Raw genomic sequence first — 27155 nt, forward strand, 5'->3', positions numbered from 1 at the left:
GCAGTGTGCCTGGGTTGACTGGGTTTTTGGTTGTAGCCGTGTTGGTCTAAGCATGTAGAGAGGCAAGGTTCTTTGAGTAGATGTGAAATCTTTTATTAGACCAACTGAGACTCCCTATGCCTGAAGAAGGGTGACTGCACCCAAGGGCTTGCCAAGAACTTTTTTCCAACTGCTCAGTTGGTCTAATAAAAGACATCACATCTACTCAAAGAACCTTGCCTGCCTGGTTTGACTAGCCTGTAATCCGATCCTGTTGGGCAAACTTTTCTACCCCTTAATGCCGGGATAATGGGCTTCTTCCAACCCTCTTCAGCCACAAGACAGGCAGTGAAGGCAAACCAAGACACCTCTGGAAGCGCATCGCAGATGCACACACAGGCAAGCATGCACCAGAAGCTGTTCCACTCCCAGCATCTGGTGTGAGGGTGGCAGGTGATGGCAAACCTCTGCTGGGCAAGGGATGGGAATATTGATGTGACCCGTGGATGCCATGCCATGGAGTGAAGGGAAACAGAACAGGTCAGAACAGTATGCACCAAGTTTCCTCTAGGTCCCTTGTATTTGGTAGTCAGTGGGAACATCAGGGATGGCATGCTTGGACTTTGGGAAAGATTTCTTTGTAGATTCCCAGGTGCCTAAAAGGTGATGGATTTGAGAGAATGCTCCTCACTTCTGCAAGATTGGCTGAGCTGTACTTTTTTATTGAGTGCCTGAGGCTGTTGCTGCAAGTGTAGGCACTTGCATACACACACGCATACACATACACACACTGCTTGCTCTCCACTGCGAGCAGACCCAGATCAGTGCTGAACATCTTTGAACATACCACCCTCGCCAACAGCAGCAGTACGCCAACATCCTGTTTTCCATTGTTCACACACTGACTCTAACTACCTGCCTTTATTCAGATGATACTCATCCCTATGAATGCACACTCCCTACCACCCCTTTCTCTGGCCCTGTTGGGGGGACAGGATGGAAATCATGCCGTAAGCATTTCTTTCCAGCCTTCTCTCTCCTGGTGCTCAAGTGACACTGTGACAATGTCTTGGGACCGTTGCTGCACGCACCGTCTAATTAAGTTATCGTAATCACTTCCAAGTGTAAATCATTGTGGCCCTGAAATTAATTTTGCAGCTATAAAATGCCTGTCATCATAAATGCATTAGTGGCCTTGGAAATTAAAACCTTCGTCAGCGGAGCAGATGACAATGGCTTCTGCTCACTAGACACAGCAAGGGAGAGCAGTCCAAAAACAGACTGCCTCCCTTTCTGATCGGACTGTATCACTAGAGCCCACAGCTACACATCCAGTGGGACAGAGGCAGAAGGAGATGAGGCTTCCTGAGAGCTGTGATCTGAGCTCCAGAGAGAGCTTTGTGAGAGTCACAGCACTGGGCAAGGATTTTCAACCTGTTGATGTCCATGCAAGTCCTATCCCTAAAACCTTCTGGGAAGGACTAATGCTAGAGACTGTCTGGATTGAGACGAGCAAACATTGCCTGGGCTGAAGGGGGCTGCTGGCAAAATACTCCAGAGCTGTGGAGGGAGCAGGAGATGGTTCAGGCAAATCCAGACAAGGAGGGTTAGCTCTTTCATTAGCTGTCTGGGGCAACAGGGGAGATGGGAATGGAGCCCTGCCAATCCCAGACTGACTGCTCAGTGCAGTCCTGCCATAACACACCACTGGATGTCTAGCTGTCATCCTTTCTCTGTGCATCCATCTGGTACAGCCTCTCCGTGAATGCATATGAAATAGCCCAGTGCATATTTGATGGGCTGGAGAGGTTGAGAGGGGGGAGGTTGTGTCTTGCTGGGTTTGGCTCATGTTTGTTTGTTCTGCTTCCTCCCTAATGTTTTGTTTTCCCCTTTTATGCCTGTTTGAATTCATTCCCCCAGGAGCGGCTCTTGTGGCTAATAGACCTGATGGAGGTAGGGTCCCTTCAATGGGACGCGAGCTTGAGTGCCATGGTTTCCATAGCAAAAGCAGTGGGGGCATGCGTGTTTGTGTGTGTGGTTATTGAATTGATTGCTGCCGGAGGCTGGTGCCTCTCTGTGCTCTGGCTATGTGAACAGCTGCAGCCCCATTCTCCTGGGTTTGCATTTTCTTTCTTTCCAGCTCTGCCAGCACTGAGCTTTTCCTTAATCTCTCCCAGCGACATAGCTCAGAGGGCAGTGGTGCTTGGAGCTCAGGTGTAGACCAGGTCTCATGTCTTCACCAGTCTATCATCAGACCTGATTCAGACAAAGCCTAGATGCCAGTGCCTGCCTGCCAGTGCTTGCCTGCCTGCACTGGAGCTCTGGCTGCAGCCGTGGGATATTTGAAGTGGCAGCTGGGTGCCAGCCTCCTGGACTGTCCTTCCTACCTGCTGTCTTATTCTAGCAACTTTCATGGTACCTTTGTAGCAACTCATCTGTGCCACATCACTCTGCTGCTCTGCCTAATCAGCCAGACTGTGTTCTGGCTGGGATGGGGACATCACACAAGGAGTGCAGTGAAAAGAGGCAGAGGATGACTTTTATTTTCTTGTGCATCTCAGGTCCACATCAACGTTGATTCAGTGCACTATGTCCTGTGATCTTACCCCCCACCACACCCTACCCCCCGACAAGGCATGGCACCCTGCTTTGTGCAATACAGTTAGATGAGACAGAGCCCAAAAACTCTGCTGTGTTGTAAGTAAGGAACAGGGTGGATAGAGCTGTACAGGGGAGCACTGCAATCCTACTGCATTCAGTGTAGTCTCTTTTATATACATTGAGCCCTCAGAAACCTGCAGCAGAGTTCAGCTATATGAGCCAGAAGGCTGAATTACAAAGCATGGAGGTTTACAACCAGCTGAGCTCCTCCCTGGTGTATCTTCCGTGGAAGCACGCTAGTGATGGGTTGCATCATCTACAATTGAAAGCTCCTCTTCATGAGGCAGAGACTGTCCAGTAGTGGGCACATCTAACCTGCAAGGAGGGATCTTGCTGCTACGGGATGGGATTCACTCTACAGGGCAGGTGGAAGCTGAAGGCACCTGGGCAGTAGCTGATGCAGTAATTGGATTCAGTGGGAATGCATCTACTTTGAGCCAGTTTGCAGCTGGCCCACATGGAGGTAAATTCTTGCCAACTAGATGAATATATAACTCAAGTGAATCATGAGCTTAATGAGCAACAGCAGTGTTTTAAACTATTCCTTTAACACAGGCCGTCCCTTGCCAGGACCTTTAATTAGGGTCTCTCTGGTGGTGCAGGGTATTCAGTGTTCCTCATTGCAGATGTAATATGGGCTGTTTCTCTGGGGAAAAGAGGGGAACTTCATTGGTGTCTTATGTTGTGCTCTACTGCTCCTCACTCAGTGACCCATGCTCTCTGATGGGCTTCCCAGGCCTTCAGACTGATGCTAGGCAGCGGGAGCATTGTGCTTGGATAAAAGCTGCTGTTTAGACTGGTGCTTTGATCCTAACGCTGTGGTGGTGAAGTGGTGCTGTGTCCTAAATAGGTCAGAAAAGTGGAAAGAGCCACTTCACATCCAGCTAATGGCCAGGTTTTGTTCTTATTTCAGATCCAGAGTAAATGTACTCACTTAACCAGGGCCACTCTGGATTTACATCACTGTAACAAGAGCAGAAACTGGCCCTACATTGTCTCTTCCCCCTTTCTGTTCATGGGATGTCACAGACCAGAGTGGACTAATTTGGGCCAGAGGGATAACCTGGCTTTGGACCTGAGCTGATGTGTAGACAGTCTCCTATCCAGACATGAGGGGTGGCAGGTGTCCCCTAGCAATACAGTCTAGCTAATCAGTATTTTTGCAATCTACCACATCTCTCAAGTAGTCCAGAGACCTTTACAGAGGGAAAGAGAGCGGTGTTGCTAAGCATGGAGCAGGAAAACATTTCTCCCCCAAAGCAAGCGAGAGGAAGCAGTGGGAACAGAACCCCAGTAGCCTCCTGACTCCCAGTCCTCTGCTGTACAGGTACTGCCCCTTGCAGGAGGCTGACCCGGACCTGCTACTCTGGTATTCAGAAGGCATAAGAGCTGGTGGCACCAAATCTGGACTCCATTCTGAAGTCTAGGGCCTGATCGGCTGCTCCTTAACTCATCAGTATAGCAGCCATCCCCTAACTTGGGCACTGCCCAGTCTGGGAAATGGGGCAGCAGTGGCATATGCACAGTACTCAGTTCAACTGAAAATGACTCTGGCACCCTTATGGTTGCAGAAGTCCCCCAGCAACATAACTCCTAACCCACCGTAGAGATGGCTGCAGCAGGACAGAAGGTGTTGGCCTCAGCTCACTGGATGCTGTCCCCAACACAAGCCCAGTCCGTCGTCTCTCAAGTGACTTTGGGTCTGCATGTTGGCTTCTAGGTCATTTGTGGTGCAACTGCACTGAAGTCAATGGAGCTAAGGGCAAATTTACCCTGGTGTAACTGCTGATGTCAGTAGAGTTGGATCAGTCATGACTCTACCCCCAAGAGTCTCCTCAGCCATCCTTTCTGCAGCTTAATGGATACATCTGTGCACAAGCTGGAAAATGCCAGGATAATTAGGCCCGTTCAGTTCTGTGAGGGGCTAGCATCATGGGACATGTAAAGTTTACCCAGAGACAAGCTGAATCCTCATTAAATTATTCTTAAGCCTGGCATTGGACAGTGATAATGAGCCTTTTTATCAGGCATGATCAGCTGGAGGCCGACATATGACCTGGCCAGGCCCAGATATCTCTTCTCGTCTTAATGGGGTTTGGGATCGCAACTGAATTCTGCAAAGTAGAGGTTAATTGTAGGATACGATAATCAGATGCAGCTTGTCTGATCACAGAGCCAAATCTATTTCTAATTTGCTTAAAACCAAGCCAGCCCCAAGGGGATTGAAAGAGTTGTTCTCCTGCCCTTTTGCAGCTCTGTAATTATTTTGATTATAGAATTGAAATTTATATGCATTTTATTTTTTCATTATTTCATAGCAAATTAGTGCTGTCTGGAGGTATCCTCTGAACAGGGCCAGGTCCTGTTTGGTGCTGAGTCACCCACAATGGATGCTTAACTCCAGGGAGGATTAGGCTGAGTTTCCACAGAATAGACCCCACATGGGTGGCAGGAATACTGGCACCTCCAAGACATTGCCCCCCTGTCGGTGGGTTTAAACAACAGTCTACATGGAAGAGGTCTAGGAAGGGCATGGGGACTTGGTCTCCTCATCCATTCATTGCTAAGATGATCTACCAGCAGCTGGAGAGGCCTTGTTTGGGATTGGATTAAAGGGGGAAAGTTCTTACTTTACCCAACCTGGTTCAGCCAGGTTGTTAAAGGAACAAATGTGTAGGTGTTGTGCCTAGAAGGAAAGCAGTATGTCTCGGGGTTAGAGTTCAAGTGTCAGAACTTCTAGGTGCTGCACTGACCTGTTGAATGATCACCCTCAGCCCAAGTTAGCAGGAGTCAGGTACCTAAACACCTTTAAAAAACTAGTCCTAGATCACTCTGTGCTTTGGTTTCCTCGCCTGGAACATTTTGTTAACGAGACTATCCTGCCTCCGGGGAGAGATGAGTGGGTTGTTAGGCTTAATAAATTAGTGTTTTTTTGAAGTCCTCAGCCAGCAGGGGCTGGAGATGCACCAAACATATATTGGAGCTTAAAAAGGCTTCAAGATGATCCCAGAGTCCTTCATGCCCACTTCTTTGGTTGCTCTGTCTGCCTATTACCCATATCCTTAAAACCATGCAAGAGGAAGACTTGGGGCAGGCATGAATCATCTCAATTCCCCCCAAATTTATCACTAACCAGCGATGCCTCTTGCTCATCCCAAAGCCCTCAGCTATCTTGGGTTCTGAGATGTGAGTCCTTGGCAGGCTGCTGTTTCTAAGTTTCTCAGCATAATAACCATAATTAATGCAGCAGCCAGAAAAATAAATTCACTTAACGGTATTGGAGACAGGCCTGAGGCACTCTGCAAACACTGCTGGGGTGTGAGGTTATCGGCATTTCTTACAAGTGATAATTCACCTCTGTAGTAGGATCAGTTAGTGTCTCAGCTCAAAAGCAAGGAGATTTGACATAAATTGCCATCCTGTTTGTTTGGCCGAGGGTGTAGCTAGATGTGACCAGCTCAAGAGACTTACTAAAGTCTAAATGATTTAGGCTCCTTCTAAAAGGTCTCTGATGCCTTCATTCCCACCTGCATTTTAGGGGAAAGGAGCATGTTCTGGAGGAATGGGAGCAGTGTAGAGGAGGCAAGAGGCGGGATGGTTATTGCACTAGCCTCAGACTCGGGTGACACTGGTGCCCTTTTCCAGCTCTGCCACAGATTCCCTGCATGACCCTGGGCAAGTTACTTCATATTGCTGAGCCTTTGTTTCCACTTGTAAACTGGAGACAACAGTATTTCTTTACTTTACAGTGGTTCTGTGAGAATGAGTACATTATCGCAGCGATTTTTGGCCATGTGAGTGCCCCACCGAGAAAGCCAAGGCTCCTCCTGTTCTCACCTCAGTGGTGCTCTAGGCCAAGTCACAGCCTGCTTTCATTTTACACTTCTTAAATGGGGATAATAAGGCTTAACATATCAGCCCCTGGGGATGTGAGGAGAATTCATTAGTCACTGTCTGTGCAGCTCTTTGAATATTTCAGCGTTCAAGACTTATTATGCTCCTTTGACCTCAGGCCCTTTTAACGTCCCAATCTTTATTTATGAATGCGAGCCACCCAGCAGCACTCAGGCCACATCCTGTCACAACTGCCAGAGCAGTTTGGACAATATGGTTGCATTGTGCTTTCTTTGGTGTGCCCACGCCATTGAGAATGTAGAAACCTCCCCTGCAATAGTTTGGCAGGAAACCAAGGAATTTCATCTGAAAACTGAAATTAGCCCAAGATTTTTTTTATTAGAATATGCTGCCATGTCTCCTCTGTGTGAGTGATAGTACAGGTGCCTCGTAACCCCACTGTCTATGGTGGCCAGGCTCCACGGCTGGGGAACATTGCCAAGGTATACTTGCTAAGCCACCATGGGGCATCATGGAAACCCTTAATTGCAGTGCCCCCTAGGCACTAGGTTTAGTCCACCTAGAGAAAGAGGACCATGAGAAGAGATGGGAGGGGTTGGGCACCTCTGCTACAAATCTCTTGAGCCACTGCAGAAGCATTTTCTAATTAGGCAATAAAAAGTAGGTTTGCCAGTGAAACATTCCAGTTTCCAGGCACTGAGGAACCTTGCCAGATGCTACAGATAATGGCCCAGAAGGGAGAAAGCTCTGTTCAGTGTTGCTCACAGCAATGAGGATCACTGCATTGGCTCTGAACAATAATGCTGCTTGTGTCCTGCTGCACATCAATAGCTCTCAAAGAAGACCTTCACAGAAGGGAGTATCATAGTTGTCTGTATTGTACAGGTAGGGAAACAGGCAGAGAGGATGGGATGACTTGCCAGAGGTCACCAAACAAACCAGTGGCAGAGCTTCAAACTGAATCCCAGTATCAGGGTCTCACCCAGTGGTCATACTGCCTCCTAAGAACCATGAATGAGATGTACCACGACTATGTATAGTCATAAATGCTCATCGTGGCTAAGACCAGGGATGTGTCCTGGCCATACTGGCATAAGCTGTTCTGATTTAACTTGTTACATCTGTCTGCAACTCTACCAGGATAAGTGGAGCCAACCAACTTAATATTAAACCTGTTTTGTTCAGGTTTAAAGTGAGAGCAGTTTAGCTGCACCCCCGCTTACACCGGTACAGGAGGGGACAGACAGGAGTTAAGTCAGAACAGCTATTGCACTCTCGCTCCCTGGTTAAAGTTCTGTCTGTCCACAGCCTAAAAGATGAGCTTAAGCTGAACCCCAAACCACTGAGCCCAGTGCAAGTAACCACGGAAGGCACTGTGCAGTCTGGGCAATGCAGAGCATCATACTGGATGGTCAAAATAGTTATATGGTCATGTTTAAGCCCCCCTGGTGGGGCCTTAAAAATCTATAAATAGCATGAAAAAGAGCAGAGCTAGATGGAAGGAAAACGCCTTGTAAACTGCTCATTTCCAAAGCTGGAGTCTGAGGCCTTGGCAAGCGATTGTTTAAAGAGAGCTTCAGTAAAGCATGCTCTTGAAATAGTTAGCTCCTAAAGGCACGGCATGCTGCGTAAAAGCTATTACGTTTTATAGCCAGAAGCCATTTCTATTTAATTGTTTTTTCCCAAAAATACTAGGCACCGGGGAAGTCTGGCACTCTCCTTCCACAATTCAGCAAAAAGCTGAGCAGTATTTATAACTCCCAAAGCACAGGGAGAAAATAGCCAGTGTCAGCAGCACTGTTTGCAGGGCACAGTGTGGAGGAGCCCGGGAGCTGTCTAGCCTCCCCCTCAGTGGCAAGCTGCTTTGGTTGCAGAGCAAGCACCCCACAGGGATAGGCAGCTCCAGAGCAGACCATATGGATCAGTGGCTGACTGGGGGTGAAGAGTGAGAAGTCAGGCCATCTTAGTTTCTCCACCATTTCCCTGAAAATACCACAGGGAGGGATTTTGTTTCAGGTGAGCCCAGGCTAGCCAAACAAGGCTATGAAGGGCACAGGCAGACATAGCATTCGTAGCACTGAAAAACAATATAGAAAGTGAAGGGGCAGACAGTGCCAGGCACTATAGTGCTACTGATCTCTTCCTATATCCCTCACTTCTCTCCTCAGTATATAGAGAGATTCCGGATAAACCTGGTCCATCTGACAGCTGGGCAGCAAGCCTGCTAGTAACTGCAGTGCTTATAGGAGAGCTTGGCCAGCCATGGTACCAGTTCACTTTGCCTGAGCATGGATGAGACTGGCTGCTGCACCTCCCAGTAACCAGTGAGCATTCATCACGTGCTTTGGAAAGGTGTGGGCATAATGCATAATGGGGTGGGGACCTGTCAGGCTTTTCAGATCTCACAGCCCTGGTAAGGGGACCAGACCTTTTATTTTCATAAGCAGTTTGCTAGTCTTCACACTGCTTTTCCTGGAAGCTTGTTTAGCTCATTGGTGGGTCTTGATGCATCTGCTCCCTGGCTCTTGATTCTAATCTAAAGTCACAGAGTTGGGCCATTTTCCCTCCTGTAGAGAATGAGAAGCTTGTGATTTGCTTTAATAGGATATTACTGTTGCTTAAAGTCTCTTGCCTGCAGGGCAGGCGAAACGGAAGCTGCCAGGGCTCTAGCGCTTGTATTTTGAAAGCTCTCTGAGCCTCGTGTGCAGTGGATGTAGCCTGAAAGCTTGAAGTTCTTTTCTCTGGCCCTGTGGGATGCGAAGGGTTACAGGCCCAGCTGCCTCTCCCCAAAAAGCCAAGGGTGGAGGATGCTGCAAATGCCATGGCTTCCCATGCAGATCCCCTCCTTATTTGCACAGCCCCATGGCTGGATTATCAGCTTAGAGTCAGCAGGCAGAGATCGCAGAGCGGAGGAGGCAGTGATATTTAGGCAGCTTCTTGTGGAGCAGTTTTCTTGTTAGATAAAGCAGCAGAAAGGGCAGGAGGTGCTGAGCCAAACGTGCAGCCGGTGTAAGTAGGCGCAGCTTTCCCCAGCTCTGCATTTGGCCTAAGAGCGGTGCTCCCCCCCACCCCCCCATGTTACCCTCAGGGCATCTTTCTCCTTCACATGTGGATGCAGGAGAGAAAAAGTTCCTTCATATGGTCTCGTCTTCAAATTGCTGACTCTTACCTCCCCAAACTGCTGTCCAACCACCAGGCTGGCTAATCTGTCATTAAATTAGGACTTGACCAGCTGTCAGACTGGTTAGGACTGAGTTCTCATCCCTCTGAAACTGCAGTTCCTGGTCCCTAAACCCACTTATCCATTGAGAGGACTGTGTGCAATCAATGATTAACCCCTCTGACATTAATCCATTCTCTCACTACTGGTCTAGTTGGGCGCGGAGGCTGCTTGTCCTAAAACCAGCCCTTAGTGTTTTCTAATCCTGTTTTTTTTTCATAGATTTCATAGACATTAGGGCTGGAAGGGACCTCAGAAGATCACTGAGTCCAGGCCTCTGCCCCAGGGGCAGGATGTCAGCTGGGCTCATAGGATCCCAGCAAGAAAAACATCCAGGTTTCTCTTGAAGGCATTCAAAGTAGGTGCTTGAACCACCTCTGGCAGCAGGCCATTCCAGATCTTGGGGGCTTGGACAGTAAAGAAGTTCTTCCTTATGTCCAGTCTGAAACGGTTTTGCAGGTGTTTATAACCATTCAACATTGTCGTCCCTTGGGGCGCTCTGGTGAACAAATGTTCCCCCAGGTCCTGGTGAACACCCCTTATAAACTTACAGGTGGTCATCAGGTCGCCCCTGAGCCTACACCTTTCCAGGCTAAAGAGCCCCATAGCTCTCAGCCTCTCGTCATAAGATCTGTTTTCCTGACCTCTTATCATGCACGTGGCTCTCCTCTGGACTCTCTCAAGCTTCTCCACATCCTTTTTGAATTGTGGGGCCCAAAACTGGACACAGTACTCCAGCTGTGGCCTCACCAAGGCCGAGTACAAGGGGAGAATGACGTCCCAGGATTTGCTTGGGAAGCATCTATGGATGCAAGCCAGCATTTTGCTCACTTTACTGGCTGCAGCATCACACTGCAGGCTCAGGTTTATCTTGTGGTCAATCCTGACCCCCAAGTTGTTCTCATCCGTAGTGCTAGTCAGCGTAGCACTGCTGAGCCTATAGGGATGCTGCAGGTTTTTCCTCCCAAGGTGGAGAACCTTGTATTTTTTGGTGTTAAACACCATCAGGTTCTCATCAGCCCATTTACTGAGCCTGTCAATGTCAGCCTGGATTACCCCCCTGTCCTCAGGTGTGGATGCTTTACCCCCAAGTTTGGTATCATCGGCGAACTTGGCCAGTCTGCTTTTGACTCCAATGTCCACATCATTAATGAAAAGGATGAACAAAATAGGCCCAAGGACAGAGCCTTGAGGGACCCCACTGGTCACAGGGCACCATGACAATTGACTTCCATCAACCACCAACCTCTGGGTCCGACCCAGGAGTCAATTCCCCAGCCAGCGGATCCTGGTGGACCCGAGGCCGCAGTTGGCCAGATTTGCCAAAAGGTGATCATGGGATACCAGATAGAAGGCTTTTTTAAAGTTGAGATATATGACATCAATCTCTTCCCCCTTGTCCAGGTGATAGGTCACCTGGTCATAAAAGGAAATGGGATTGGTCAAGCAAGACATACCCGCAACAAACCCGTGCTGCCTGTCTCTCAGGATGTTGCCTTTGGCCAGTCCATTAAGGATAGCCTCCTTGATGATTTTTTCTAAGACCTTCCCCAAGAGGTCAGGCTGATGGGCCTGTAGTTTGCCAGATCCACTTTCCTCCCTTTCTTGAAGACAGGCACCACATTGGCCTTCTTCCAATCATCTGGCACTTCACTAGAGCGCCAGGAGCTCTTGAAGATCTGTGCCAGGGGCTGAGCTATGATGCTAGCCAGCTCCTTGAGTACTCTGCAATGTAAATTGTAAGGGCTGCTGACCTCTCAAGCTGTTTCTTCACAAGGTTGGCATTGATGGGGGCAAGGAACCACCTTCACTTAGGCATCCCTGTCCTGTAATGGGCAGGGGTGTCCCATGGGACTTGTGAAAGACTGACACAAAGTACCCATTTAGCAAGTTGGCTTTTTTCCTGGGCATTGGTTGTCAGTTCCCCCTTTTAGTTTAGCAGGGGTCCAATGTTGCCCTTGCTTTTCCTCCAGCTCCCCACATATCTAAAAAAGGACTTTTTATTGTCCTTAATACTTGTAGCCAGTTGGAGTTCAGTCACAGCCTTGGCTTTCCTGGTTTACTCCCTGCAGGTCCGGACCATTGCAGAGTATTCCTCCTTGGAGGTGGATCCAGTCCTCCATCCTTTGTAGGTCTATCTTTTTAGACACAGGAGGTCTGCCAGTTCCCTGGAGAGCCAAGGGGACTGCTGTGCCCTCTTGCTGCCTTTCGTCCGAGATGGAATCGCCTTAGCTTGTGCATCTAGGATCGCTACCTTGAGGAGCAACCACTCGTCCTGGACTCTCCTCCCTTTGGGGTCGTGGTCCCTTAGGGCCTCACCGACAAGTCTCCTAAGCTTGTCAAAGTCAGCCCTCCTGAAGTCGAGGATCTCTGTATTGATGACTGACTTGACAGCTTTTCAGCAGATGGTGAAGGTGATCAGCTCGTGGTCGCTGTCACCCAGCTTCTCTTTGATCATTAGGTCACTGATTAGGTCATCCCCCATTGCCAGTACCAGGTCAAGCAGCGCTTTGCCTATTGTTGGCCTGTAGTCTTCTTGAGTCAGATAAAGATCATCCGCGCACGTGAGAAAGCTCTGCGCCCACTCAGATTTGGCCGAGCGCTCTTCCCACAAGATGTCTGGGTAGTTGAAGTCTCCCATGACACCCATGCACCAGGAGCGTGCGGCCTCAGCCAATTCCCTGGCGAACTCCTGGTCAATCTCTTGATTCTGGGAGGGAGGTCTGTAGTAGACTCCTACCACCGTATCTCCTGTGCTGTGTTCCCCATGGATTTTAACCCAGAGGGTCTCTAGTTGTCCACCCTGGGCGCTGATGTCAGCTTGTAGGGATGCATAGTTCTCCTTGACATAGAGAGCTACACCTCCATCCCTTTTGTCCATTCGATCCCTCCTGTACAGGGTATAGCCATCTATATCCGTGGTCCAGTCATGGGTGGAGTCCCACCAGGTCTCCATTATCCCTATGACATTGTAATTATTTGTGCTAAGCCGTCTATACCTGTGGCTCAGTCATGGGTGGAGTCCCACCAGGTCTCTGCTATTCCTATGACATCGTAATTATTTGCGTTAAGCAGGAGGACAAGTTCCTCCTGTTTATTCCCCAAGCTCCTGGCATTTGTGTACAGGCAGGCAAGTGTCCCCTTGGGGGCCCTTGCTTTGCCCGCAGCTTTCTCTAGGGCTGGGGCTGGGGTGGGCTCCCTTAAGTGCCTTGGCCTGCTGGCTTTGCAAGGGTTGCACAGAGGACCAGCAGTGGCGGTAGTTCCCCCATCCCCCGGCGGGTTTAGTTTAAAGCCCGGTGGAGCAGGTCAGCCAGTCTGGCTGAGAAGAGCCTCCTCCCCAGTGGAGAGAGGTGGAGGCCATCTCTTCCCAGCAGCTCACTGCCTCTCTCTCCAAAGTGTGGACAGTGGTCATGGAAGCCGAAGCCTTCCCAATGACACCAGCGCCACAGCCTTTGGTTCACTACCTGTATCCTCCTCAGCCCATAGCCCGAAACTGGAAGGATCGAGGAAAACATCACCTGCGCCCCCAACCCCTTAAGCCCCGCTCCCAAATCTCAGTCTGTGGAATGATCTGTCATGCCAATATTTCTGCCATTGCTCTCTAAGCAAATCATTTCCTTTCATTGTCCCATCCTCCGCTGAGTCCTATTACTAGGCCCAAAGCCACAAAGAATAATAATAATGAAAAAAAAACAACAACCCAAACACTTTCCTTAAATGGTTTGACTGCATCCAATGCTTTTAATTGTCTTTTGCATCTCTTTGGGGATCTAACATTTCATAGGCATTGGAGGAAGTTCCAGCAGATGGGGAAATGCAGATGTACTATAGTTTCAAGCTACTCGGTTGTTTATCCAACAACAAATAACATGCAGTTAAATATAAATAGTACCCAGCCCACTCCAGTGCAAATGAACAAACATCCTCCTTAATGGGAAGGAAATGAAATATGTCTGATATCATCAGCAACAGATTCTCCAGATCAGAAGTTACTGCAGATTTTAACAGCCTAGTTGTTGGCTTAATTGTGGAAGGTGCGATCAGTCTAAATAGGAACAGTTTTAGTGGCCTTATTTCTACTGAAGCAGGCTCTGTCTAAGTTTTGTCTAAATACCACTGCCCTGATAATAAGATGTTTCCATGGGGATAAAAAGGGACATTAAATTTGCTTGTTTATGGGACATTTCTTAAGAGACTCTTATCTCTGCACCACGTTTTACCAGGCTGGGATGCTGTTGCTGAGTATGAATCCTGGGATTGGTGCTCCTCTTCTTCTCATTGTACTCACAGGCTGCCAGTGTGAATCTAGGTGGTTATCAAAGAGAGAATCAAGTTCACTATGGATAAGAGCATTTGGGGGCACCAGAACAGAATGTGGTTTGATCTTTCTGGGCTGATGAAACCAATGTGTGTGGAGCTGCAGCCCTGATTCCTTCAAGTTAGCATATCCACTCACCCTGCTCTCTGTAGCTTCTGAATCAGCAGGCTTCCCAAATAGGGTGGCCACGTTTTCAAAATGGAAAGGTGGGACACATGCCCACCTCCCCAGCCCCTCCTTTTCCCCCCCAGCAGGCCGGAGTAGAGCCCAGAGGAGTCAGTGTCAGGGAAAGATGCAGGCTGCCTGCTGCAGGCTCAGGGCTCTCCACTCTTCTGCCCTCCCCCTGGGTAACCACAGGCCATATCACCATGATAAGGCACTCCCTGCCCACCTGGCAGCAGTGGGGACACAACTGCCAGGTAGGCAGGGGACATCTTGCCATGGTGGTGCAGCTGGTACAGGGTTTCTGGCAGCCCCAGGGGAGGGCAGCAGGGCAGGGAGCCTGTGTCCTCCCCGACCCTGTGCACAAATCTGTGGGGCATGTGCCCTCCCATGCCTCCCTCCCTGGGAGTGCACACAGTGGCAGGGAGCTGCTCCACCCAACCACCTCCCAGATGAGCCACCCATGGCTCCATCCTCCCGGGCCCCGGGCCCCATGCACCCCCAGCTGGGCAGTGTCCCCAGCCCGTGCTCCTTCTCCTGCCCCACTCCCTTCCTCACCGTGGGGGCATCAATCTGTTCCCCCCATAAACTTACCTGCAGAGAGCTGCTCCCCACTGCTGCCTGGCTGTGTGCCCAGCCATGTGCATGAGTGTGCATGTGCATGTGGCGTTCTCTGCATCCTGCTCCCCCCAGCCCCCAGCAGCAGGGGCTATGCGTAGGGGGTGCGCACGGGTGCACGTGCACTCCCTGAGTGTGGCAGTGCATCCCCTGCAAAAAGACGCCGCCAAAACTGTCGGCAGCACTTACGGACGGTCGCTACTCACCACCCCACCACTGACACCGCTGGTGGTATCTGCAAACGGTCCATGATCCCCACTGGCTACCGCTTCCGGCAACAGCTGCTGGTGGTTGCCAACCCTTGGTCTGCGATTGCCTCCCCGCCACCAGCAGCGGTGTCTGTGGGAGCTTCCCCGCTTACTGCCACTGTGCTCCGGCCACCACCACCATGTTCCCACTGCCACTGTGCCCCCTCAGCCGCCGGGGGCATGAGTCGTTCAGGCCCAGCAGCTTTGCAGGCTGGAACTCTGCCATTGCCTGTGCTTTTCCACAGCGAGCAGAAAACCCAGATACCTGCACGATACTGGGAAGCTGGGACAAATGCTGTCCTGGGGTCATTCAGCCTAAGACCGGGACTTGATGGTCACTTTTCGGGACTGTCCTGCTCAATTAGGGACAGGTGGTCACCCTACTCCCAAATGGATGTGTGAAGATGCACTTCCACCTTTTGTTCTTCCTGGGCAACATTTTTGCAGACATTTGCAGTCTTTCATGAGAAGCCCTGTCATTGGGGAGTGGCTCCTGTTTCTCTGTCTGTCCTCATAGCAGGTGGGAGTAGCATGTGGAGAAAATTGTGAAACAGAAAATCACAGACAGTTTATAAAATCAAATAGTGAGTCAACATTTGCACATAGAAAAATTCCTCCAATTGTGTGCTAATGCAAAATTCATGCTCACGGCATACCAGTGCAGTGGGGTCATAACTCATTAATTTCAGTGGCATTGGTAGGCCTAGACCAGTGGTTCTCAACCTGTTTTGACTTAAGGCCTACCTCAGGAAATACCAGCTGTTAATGTTCGCTTGCTTTTTCACTATGGGAAAATACCAGACCAATCCTTCTGTTACAAAGAACTGAGAAAAATCAGAACAGATCAGAAATGTTTAGGACAATATAGATCCCTATTTGAAACCTCTAAGTTTATCTTTTAAATCATGTGTTGGTGTTCATACACATAGCAGTTCTAATATTGAGCAAAAACCTGCATCACCCTTCAAAGGATCTCTTGGCACCTGGCCTGAGAATCGCTGGCCTAGAGAGTCAGAAGTCAATCTCGTCGCAGCACAGCCCTTCCAGGCTCCAGGTTCTGGGGACAGAGCCCTGGGCCTGCTCAGCCCCGCTCAGAATAGCTTTAACCTTTCATTAAAGATACAGGAGGAGAAGAGAGAAGCCAGGAAAAGCATGAAAGTGTTTGAAAAGCAGAGTATTAAGCAAGGCTTTCATGTTAAGGGTATCTCTCATTCCCTTCCCTTTTATCTGTAGAGATTTGAATAAGAACAAACCCCTGTGTGACAGTCCTTTCCATTGCATTGGAAATGGCAACTGTCCTTCTCTCCGGAAAAAAGGGGAAGGTAGCTGAATGGACTGGAGCTATTGTTCTGGCTGATATTAAACTCCTGTCTTGCTTTTCCTCAGATAAAACAATCACCTTCAAAAGAGGAGAGAAGAGAACAGCAAAGATTAAAACTGAAGTATCTCTTTCTGCCCTTGACTGCTGAACAAGGCAGTCATATGGTCTTATCACTCTGAGTCCAGGCAAACTTCTACCAGTGTTGGGCTCTTCAAGTCACTGCTTTTATTTTCCTTTCTAGTCTTTAGCTCACAAGAATGCTGCAAAAGAAACAATCTAAGTCCCTAAGCAAGACTGCTCTGTAACAGAGGGCAAAACGAGAGAGAAAAGAAAATAGAGAAATAAGATTGAGGAAGAAAAGGGCACACAAGGAAGAGAACCAGAGTCTCCCATTCCACATGGGCTTCAGGATTCCTCTGAAGGTGCTGGAGATGGGGATGTCATCTAGGTCTCTCTCTCTCTGGTTTAGTATAATCAGGATCAGAAGGCCCAGGAGAGTGAAAATGCATGACTTGGTCCCCAAACATGACTGGGGTGGTAGACAGCAAAGCCCACTCCTTTATGCCCCCTGGAGTCTGTGACAAATTGCCTCACCGAAGTAGCAAACACTGCAAAAGCCTAGTTTCTGATTTCCAGTCTCACATTCTTTCTATTCACAAAACACCATCTTAACAGAGCCCCTGGGTGATATTAAGAGTCCTGTTATGTTCACACCAATGTGGTCGTTCTGTCTTTAACTTTTGCTGACTTTTCTAAACAATGTCGATGTAACAGCGGTCAGCTGGACATTTGTTACCTGAGACAGCACAGGCTCCTGCACAGAAAGGAGCACTGGTTTTGCAAGTCACACTCGCCAGGAATGAGGGCTTTGCACATTGCAGGCTATTAGTGCCAGGATTCAACTCCAAGCCTGTGAGTACAAGAAGAGAGTACAGTTGCCAGAACCTCACTCCCAGCCTGCGACTTGAATAAAACTCCTAAGCAGTAGGACCCAAGTTCACACTCACAAGCAACAAGGTCAGTGAGAATCCAGACACAAGAGAGTGCTAATGCCCTGATTCATACTTAACCATGGAGGGCTGCTCTACTCAAGTTGACAATGGTGGTAAACTAATGGGCCTTGCTTTGGGAAAGAAGGTTATGTCCCTTGCTGGGATAGACTCCATACCCCAGGGGATTCACCCATGTTCTGGATTCCAAGTGTTGTCAAGGCCCCTGTCTCCCTTCCACTGCCTCCTAGCAGCTGTGTCCTCATACACAGTCACTCCTGCCATGCCTGGAGATGACATTTTCACAAATTCCCAGCTTTAATGAGCCAGGCATTCACCACTTGGTGCCTGTCTCCGCTGGCTGATAATATCCATCTCCCCACCTCCTCCTGATTGACAGCCTCCCTCCCCCCTACAGAGTGAGAGTGACAAACTAATTTAATTTTTTGCTAATTTCTCAGGCTCTGCTGATGGTGTTGACATGTTCCAGGCTGTATTTTGACATTTTCTAATGACATTTTGACTATAATTATATTGGGGGGGGGAAAGGGAAAATGAAACATCTGGCATTCTTTCGCATCTGAGAGTATCTGAGCTGATTTGGTGTCAGGGAGGTTTTCAGGGGGATCTGTATTTAACTCTTTCAATATTCACAAAGAATAGAAGTCCTCCCTGCCTAAGAAGGTGAAAATGTGATTGGATCACTCCCTAGGGTGGCCTGGCTGAGCACAGGAAGGGGATCAAAGGCACCAGGGACTTGGGACTGCAGTAGGTGTGCCTCTGAAATGGTGTTTCTCCAGAGAATGGCATGGGGATAATGGAAAGGAAAGGGAGGATATAGTTGAAGGGCTTTCCAGATACAGAATAATTTCTTCACAGGGAAGGTGAGTTTCTCAATGGAAAGTGAGGGCTGGCAATGGAGGAAGGGCCACATACAGAGACATGCATGCCCCACAACACTTGCATTTGTTTGCACCCACTCCTTTGCTTTGCATTCTGCGTTTCCCTCAGCCACAATTCCTATTTGCTTTTCCTTGTCTGTTGTGTTTGTGTCTCCAGTAATGCAAGAGAAGGTTTTCATTTAGACAAACCTTCTGCATTGATATTCAAACCTCCATTTGCTGAGAACGTTGCTGCCTGACCAAGGGTTTTTAAACGCCCCTTAGCCCCGGTGACAGGCTCCCTGCCATACTAGTGCCTCTGCTTTGCCTTGAGTCACTGCACAGTGCAGTAACCAGACTGTCTTCCTTTCCACTGTGCTTCTAGAATACATCAGACCTGGAAGGAAGTGGAGACGGGGTCCAGAGCAGCATCAATGCCCTGCCAGACATTTCCCTGGTAAGATACCCTGCCTTTCCCCACGCCTCTGCAAGTGCTGCCCCCACTGGACATAGCTGCTGAAAGCTGACTGAAGGCATCACATTTGGTCTCCATATGTTTCTAATTATTTCCCATGCCACGATTTGTGGCACTTACCGGAACAGGGCTGGGGCTAGCGAATAACGTAGTACAACTTCAAGAAAGGACTCAGCCTGTGTGTATAAGTGTTTTATTCAAGTGTATAATTGCACCAACTGCTACCAGTAACTAGAGTGAAAACAACCCAGATCCATCCTCTAATGGTCTTGGTGCTCTAGGGCAGTGGTTCTCAACCTTTTTTGTACCAAGACCCATTTGTAAACATCAGTGTTCAGTCGTGACCCAGTGCTCCTCACTCCTGACCCGCTGCCCCCCGCCCCCAGGGCCCAGCCCCCCAGTGTGTGGGGAGGGGTGGGTGTTTGGGGCAAGGGAGCCCGAAGCAGCCCCTCACAGGCTGAAACTCTGCCAGCCTGCAAGGGAAAATCCACGGCTTCCCACATTTTTCTCCTTTAAAGAAGCATCCATGTTTAAAGTTTCTTGACCCATTTTTAAAATTTGTTTGTGACCCTTTCGTATATTCTTGCAACCCACTTTTGAGTCACGACCCACGAGTTGAGAAGCACTGCTCTAGAGCATGGTCTAGTTGCTTTTTAATTCAGGAAGTAACTTCTAGCCCAGTTGCCCACAGTCTGGGTGAAGCACTGGGCACTGTGAGCTGCAAAGTACCACAGGCCAATCTGTAGGGTCCCTATGCTGTGATGGGCTTTAAAGGCTGTGCTGTTCTGGTTTCTGGCAGGACGATGTTTCGTCTTTCCCTGAGGAACCACCCAACTTCAAGCCCCCGCCCCCACCAGTTCCTCAAGCACTGGATTCTTCTACAGCCCAGCAAAGAAACGCAGCAAAAGAGAAACTCAAGCGGCCTTCCTCTGATTCTTCTCAGTCAGGCCTCTTCTTTATGGCCCCCCGAAACCCAACTCCTCCTCCCAGCCACTCCGAAAAGGACACAGCCAGCTTGGCTTCCACTGTGGCCACTTCATCAACCGAGGATTCGTCCCTGAGCGCCATCTATGCCACCATTTCTTCTGCCACTGTCAGCTCCAGGAGGCAAATGGACACCCGTTTGTCCTTGGTCAACCAGCACCCAATAGGCCCTTTCCCTAGAGTTCAGTCTCCAGCCAGGTTGAAGAGCCCGTCTCCCAAAAGCCACCCTGCCAATAGCACTTCCCCTCCTCCTCCACCATCGCACCCAGCCCCTCCTCCTCCAGACAAGGGCAGCCCACAGTCTGCCGCCAACCAGCACTTCATCATGGTGGAGGTGCATCGACCCAACAGCGAGCCAGATGTGAATGAAGTGAGATCCCTGCCCCAAGCCAGAGGTGGGTGCCTTCTCCTTGTGAACTGAGTGCCATGGGGCACAGTCGGGTCATTAACGGTGACAGGGCTTTGGCACTCTGTAAATTTGGGCAATGGCAATGAAGCTTGGCAGTTCCAGTCTTGTGTCCAGCCCCACGCTAGACTGTTTCCCTTGAACCTCCCACCAGTTGGGCGAGTGACCTGCAGGCATCTCAGAGTGGGAGCTGGTACCAATATCTTTACTTTGAAAGCCTGAGGGCCTGATGGGAAGGCCTAGAGCTATTTCTCCACCTTATTCAGGCAGCTGGATCAGGGGTGTTGAATTTCTGGGCTGTAAGAAATGGAGATCCTTTGTTTTCCCCTCAAACATGAGAGAGTTAGAAGGGAAGAAAAGGTTGCAATTAGTTGTGGAGGGAGGGGTTTGAAGGACAAGTCTTATATCTGCAGACACATCCCTGCTCATGGACTTAGTTAATTAAATTAAGCCTCAGAAAAGGGATGAGTTTGGGCAGCATCCAGTGTGCACAGGGGTAGACACAGGAGTGCCAGCTCTTGGAGTCGCTCTAATTAAAGTGCTGCAGTGTCTCTTGTATCAGTGTCCCCCTGCTTCAAAATGGTGGCGGGGGTGCATGAACAAAAGCTCATTTGATTAATCGAGTCTTGCCTGACACGCTGTTGGAGTAGCCTCACAGCACGTCTGCAGGCAGCCCTGGAGGCTTGTGATTACGTGCTGGCTTCAGGGTGATTTAAAGTGAATGCCTGGCTTTTTCCAGTGTTATGGAGACAAGATTGAAAGTATGAAACCGAAAGGGTCAGAAACCCAGAAGCAAGTTAAACCAGCCAAAGGGTTTGTTTCACTCTCCTGATTCTGAAGCCCGTCTCCTGATGTCTGGGAGTCCCTGGCTGCTGTTGCTTTGAAGGCTCAGCATGCAGAGTGCTCTCACAGCAGGGTGTGCGTCCAACCCTCACTGCAATAACCTATCTGCCTGCATTCAGCTGAGTCTTTAAAGCCTCTTCTAGACAATTTTTTTTGACCTTTAGTTAAAGACCTAGCTCTGTTAGGCAGTTGATTACAACCGGTCCCTTGTGGGGGGGTTTCCTGAGTTAGTTAATAAAATCTGTTTCTGATGGAATTTTAAAGGAAGCAGGAAATAACCCTGGGCCTGTTTCAGCTGATGGCAGCTGAGGGAGAGGCTTGTTTGGTACAAGGTACATTTGGAGGCCAGATTTAACGGGGTAAGGATGAGGGGGGGCAGGATGAGGGAGAGGAAGAGAAAAGGAAGGAAACAAAGGTAAATAAAAGAGGTGATGCCGTTATACATATCTTGGCATACATAGGCTCATGTGGATCAACGCTGGGCTGCATTCAACTGATTCCTCCTCAGATCTCCCCTTATCTGCCCTGGGGGGCTGCAGTGTCCCCAGGATGCAGTCTGTGCCTGGACACGAGTCCAGTCCTGACGATCTCTGTCACTTGTGACATTGGAAACCCTGGTTCTTTCGGGCTGATTTGCACTGTAATTGTCCACTTCATCCCAGAGCTGTGTAAAGTGGTTTTAATGTGAATGGGAATCAGCCTAAAACTTGTCCTAGACTTCACCCAGCAGCGGTTTACTGAGATGAAGTGAAGGGAAATGCCCGGTTGGTTTCCTGCGTCCATCTGCAACCGTCTCCAGGCAGAGCCCCTGTGACTACCCCAAGTGTCCTTTGGGCACAAGGCTCTGCAAAGCAGCCCAATGCAGGGAGTTGCTGCCCTCATGCGGCACAATCGTCACATTGCAGCTGCCAAATTTGCCACTGGCTGAGTGATAAGCGATTTGCTTTTCCTGTTCTGTTTGTTTCTGTGTAGCATCCCATACCTGAGCAGCTGCAGGCATTTCTAAAAGGCTTTATGGCCACATTCAGATGCAGATAAATACCTTTCCAATCCCAAGTGAAACCTCCTGGCCCATTACATGTGTTCTGATTATTATTAGATCAGATTATTAGGTCAGGGCCCCACTATGTGGGCATTGTACATGTACACAGTAGTAAGAGGTCACAGTGTGGTAGGCAAGACAGACAAGGGGTGGAAAGGAAAAGGAAGAAGAGGTTGAGTGACATACCCAAAGTCACAGAGCAGATCAGTGGCACTGTCTTACTCAGAGTCCAGCTCTCCAAGTGCTTTAGCCTCCAGCCAGTGCTGCCTCTAGCTTGCCTGGCATCCAGGACAGCTTGGTTGAGAAGGACCTGGTTTGTCATTTCTGAGCCCCCCATTCAAGCCCAATGGCAGCTCTAACCGGAGTTACACATGGCTGCGTATGTGGCAAAAGGTCCCTCCAGTAGCTCTCTGTTTGATGGGGCTTTTGGGATGATGCAGATATGGCCCTGTTCCCTGCACAAACCAGTATCCATGCACTCTCTCCAAGTTCCTTGAGCTCCCTGAACTTCACAAATGAAGTTTATGGACTTCTGGCATATCCTGGAAAGATCTCTCTTGAGAAAGAAGAGATTTCCCCACAGAAACCCTCCCCAGATTCCATAGTGGGTCCTTTGCCTGATGAGACTTTGGGATATGGTAGATCCTATAAAGATGCCCACGCAAGGTGGACAAGAGCCATGAAGCTGACAGTCACTTACCTCAGTATCTTGGTATGTAATTGCATGAAGAAGCACCCAGGGCACCTCACTGGGATGTCCGTGGAGTCCTCTTCTTTATAGTCTGCCTTCAATGAATGCTCTTGAAAATGCTTGGAGCTGTTTCTCTGAGGCGGAGTTACCCCCTGCGTAAAGATGTGAATGGACTAGCATGGATGGACTCCTGGATGGAGACTCTCCAGAATAGGTGACAGCAGTGCTAGGACTGTTTAGATGTGATCAGTTCTTTGACTGCTCAGACAGACAGGATTGCAGGTTCCCAGAGAAGTCAGACTATAAGCAGAGGTGGCATGTCCTTAACAGTCTGCAGGGATGGGCTAAGGGCTTCACTCATCCCCTGCCGCATAAGTCATAACTATTTTGATGGTGTATGCAACACCTAGCCCTCTGCAAGGACTGAATGTCCCCCAGCCCATCCAGACAGGGCTTTCTCCCTGAGCAGTGCAATGCTGCACACAGCGTACCAGCTATTCCAACCCAAGGTATTTGTACTGCAGTCATGTGTACTGGAGGGACATGGTTCCCCAGTGCAATGCTAAGGGGACATCAATGGTAGCCCAGAGACTGTGAGGCCTCTGTTGAGCCCTGGCACTGCAGGGAAGATGAAGTGGGTGTGGGCATTTGAAACCACTGATTTATACCTAGTGAGGATTTATACCCAAAGGGTTAGTCATTTGTTTGTTGTTTGTTGATAATAGCCATGCAAATATATGCAAATTATGGCTCTGAATCAGTTTGCTTGACATGCTGGGCAAGCTGGGTAACTGCTCGGTGCACTGCCAGATGGAGGGTGAGCAATGTAAGCACAGCTCAGCAAACCAGAGGCCACTGTTTCTCACCCATGGTTCCAGCCCTGACAATATGAAACTCCCTCCACTTTGCTTTGCTTCCCAGAAAGTGCCAAAGGAGAGTCTGAATCTGTCCCGCCTCCCTCCGAGCTTCACTGAGGTACAGACTGAAAAGAAGCCATGAGGCAGCCCCGTCTGTGCTCCAGGAGACAGCAAAGCAAACCCTCTGGTTATGCCTGAATGAGCTTTCAAAACTGGATCAGTGCTGTAGATGGGCCTCAAAAGAAAACCTGGATCTATCCCCTGCCCCCACCCAGGGTCAGATCCAGATCCAGTTCTGGCCCTAAATAGGGCCAAATTTTCACAGGTGCTCAGCACCCAACGTGCATGGTGCTTATAACCTGAGCCTCATCATGGACATCTGGCTCTTCTGAAAACTTGGCCTGTCAACCCAGCTTCTCAGAAGTATTTTGGTGCCTGGCTTCCTCTGGCTCCAAAGGAAGCTACAACCCCAAAAGCCCTTGAAGATCTGGGCCCTGGTTCAGTTAGTCCCTATGCTCAACCCAAACTGGGCCGCCCGTGTCTGCACTTGCTCCTGAGCGTATTCACAGCCTAGGACACCTCTCTAAGGCAGACCTAGAAGCTGGATGGGGGTTGCGGTTTGTTAGGGTTCATCCCAACTGCAGAGTCTTCCCACAAGTCCTCTCAGATGCCCAGAAACAAGGATTCACTTCCCTCCCTAGCTGTGCAGGCTAGGGAAGAGTCATGCAGCATCAGTGCTGCTTTGCAGACCCCTGGAGACCTCTGCTTTCCATACAAGAGGCTCTCTGGATATGAGCCCACCACTTACCCTCTCCCTCCAGCTAACAGCCCCTGTCCTGCTGTCCCCCCAGCCTCCACACTCTCCCAGCTGTCAGACAGTGGACAGACACTCAGTGAGGACAGCGGCGTGGATATTGGTGAGGTCGAGGCCAGTGGCAAGGACAGGGGAAGGCAGCAGGTCTCTGTGAAAAGCCGAAGCCCCAAGGAGGCACCAAGGAGCGATGGGACAGCAGAAGGGACCTCTAAACCGGTAAGAGTGGGGAGGCCCAGATACCCAGCAGGGCTCTCCCAGGCAGGGGGATTTACCCCAACCTAGTGCTGAGGAGAGGGGCAGGCTGCATGGAATGGAGCCATGTGCCACAGCTACAGGGGCTGGCACCCTCCCAGCTCTTGGGTTGCAGATGAAGGGGCTGGTGCAATGCCAGGCTCAGCCAAAAGAGGGCATGAGTGGTCCTTCCTGCCTAAAGCAACCTGGGACATGGTGGGGTTGGTGGCCATGGGATGTTCTCCACCCAGCAGAGATGCACAGAGCACTGCGGGCCTGCAGAACATCCTCCTTCTCTGCCCATTGGGGAGGGAACATCAGACTGACAAAGCAGGGCTGAGAATACCTGATCTCTGCAGCTGGGAGTCTCCACAGGGCTGGAGGGCTTTGTTGGCCAGGCAGAGAGCAAGCGCACTGCTTCCTAGCCAAGACAACACGCACTCTAGCTGGGCTGGGCCAGGCAGGCTGGAGAAGGCAGATGGAGGCATGGCTGAGCTCCTTCTGCCATTACAAGCTGCCATGTACAGGCACAGCTCTCAGCCAGGAAAGGGTTAACGTGCATGGGTTAGGGTCCCTTGCACTGATGAGGGTCCTGGCTGGGTGGGAGCTGGGCTTGGTGCTGGGCAAGGAGGAAAGGGGTCCAGCCCTGATCAGTCACATTGGCATCTCCCCTGCTCCAGCCTGGCCTCCGTGAGCCCACATCATGTCTGATTCGAGTGGCAAAGAGCGCGCCCACCTTGGGGATCGCCATCGAGGGTGGAGCCAACACCCGGCAACCTCTGCCTCGGATAGTCACCATACAGGTAGGGCAAACCAAGAGCAGGGATAACTTGGTGAGGACACCACCCCCATCCAAGCTCTGAGAGGTTTCATAGGATGCAGAGCTGGGCTCTTCTAACAGGGATGCAACCAGAACCCACCCTCTCTGCCATCTCTGAGCAGCTGACTGGCTTACAGCCCTCCCAGCCAGGCCCATCATCATGGGGATTCATGTCACCCATGCCTGGGTGGGGGGAGTGATGGGGGCTGTAACTAGCAGGGACATTGCCACCCTGCCCCCAAATGAAACGATAGGTTTGCAAACAGGGGTGTGAGTAATAGTATCCGCCATAGACAACTGGCATTTGGAGGATGACTTTGCACCAGAGCCGGGGAATGCCAGAACTTTGGCCTATCTCTGTCTGGTGTTTGACTCAGGAGGGGAGTGGGACTGAGACCATGTGAACAACCATTCGCTGCAATTTAAAAAGTAATCACAGCTGAGAATTCAGGTGGACATGGGCTGAGCCCAGATGAGCCGCTGAATGCAGATGGCAGCAATGTCCCATGTGCATGAACCCCTGCTGGCATAAGGCCATTTGACCAGCTCTGTTGTCCTCACTTGCACGTATTACAGTAATGCCTGAAGAGCCCAGCTGAGATTAGAGGTCTGTTGTGCCAAGAGCTAGACATAGTGAGAGAGAGCCTGGGCCTCAAAAACCTTGGTCTAAGAAGCCAAGCCAGGCAGAGCAGGGGAACCCTCTGTCCTAAAATGTTCTAGGCAAAGGTGGCTGCATTTCAGTTCTGGGCTTAGGGGACTCATGAAGCATGGCGGGGGGGGGAAGTGGGAGGGAAACACGTGCTCCAATATATGAGATCTTCCTTTTCTCTGACTCGCTGCAGCGAGGAGGCTCTGCCCATAACTGTGGGAAGCTGAAGGTGGGTCACGTGATCCTGGAGGTAAATGGCACGACACTGCATGGGAAGGAGCACCGAGAAGCTGCCCGCATCATTGCTGAGGCCTTTAAGACGAAGGAAAAGGACCACATTGACTTCCTGGTCACAGAGTTCAACATGGCACTTTAAGGGGGTCCGGCGCCCCCTCCCCCCAAGCTGACCAGGCAGCAGCATGAGGGAGCCAAGCGGAGAATTGGGGTCTTGGGGGCACAGACAGGCATGTTAGTACGTGTGCCCACATGCAACAGCACAGCACCAGACTCCCCCCCAGAGCCGCACCGCAGCCCCAACCCCCCCATCCCCACCGCCAGCACACGCATCCCTTGGGCCAAGAGCAGGGGTGCTCAGCCCAGAACGCACTGGGCCTGACACTGATGGAGATGGCCTTTAGACCAACACGGCAGTGAGAGGAGGAACGGGCGGGAAGGCAGAGAGGCCAGCTCCGGGCCTCCAGGCCTCTGGTCCCTCCGGGCATTGAGCCTCGTTGGCTCAGTTTCCCAGTTTAAGCCATATTCCAGATGTCCTCTCCCTGCCCGTCCTCCCCGGGGACAGGCAGTGGGGGGTATCCACACCCTAAGAGCTCACCCACCTTCGGCTGTCCCAGCAGCTCTGTGAGTGCATCCATCCCCTCTTTTATTCCCCCATAGAGCTGCCTTCCCTTTGCACACAGCAAATCCCCACCTGGTAGACTGGATACAGGTTGAAGGGGGAAGGGCCTTTTTTTTGCCATGCTCCCTTCCCAGCCCCTCAGCTGGGTGACCTGCAGAAGTCTTAGTGCCACACATGCTGTGCAGGGAATTCCCTGGCATCACAGCGGGGGAATGTCTTTGTGGATCACTTGGGT

At 50.3% G+C, this 27155-nt stretch overlaps 1 protein-coding gene across 1 annotated transcript in view; it reads left to right on the top strand.

Moving 5' to 3' along the window:
- WHRN (whirlin) overlaps positions 1-26628 on the top strand; it is a 116364-nt gene extending 89736 nt beyond the window's left edge. The window contains exons 9-14 of the mRNA XM_006031128.2: positions 1900-1932; positions 18638-18709; positions 19527-20106; positions 24402-24580; positions 25276-25398; positions 26258-26628. Of these exons, the coding sequence (XP_006031190.2) occupies positions 1900-1932; positions 18638-18709; positions 19527-20106; positions 24402-24580; positions 25276-25398; positions 26258-26440 (1170 nt within the window). The 3' untranslated portion in view covers positions 26441-26628. The remainder of the gene's footprint in view (positions 1-1899; positions 1933-18637; positions 18710-19526; positions 20107-24401; positions 24581-25275; positions 25399-26257) is intronic.
- Positions 26629-27155: the final 527 nt, after the last annotated feature.

The sequence above is a fragment of the Alligator sinensis genome, unplaced genomic scaffold, assembly GCF_000455745.1.
Source record: "Alligator sinensis unplaced genomic scaffold, ASM45574v1 scaffold323_1, whole genome shotgun sequence".
Taxonomy (NCBI): Eukaryota; Metazoa; Chordata; order Crocodylia; family Alligatoridae; genus Alligator; species Alligator sinensis.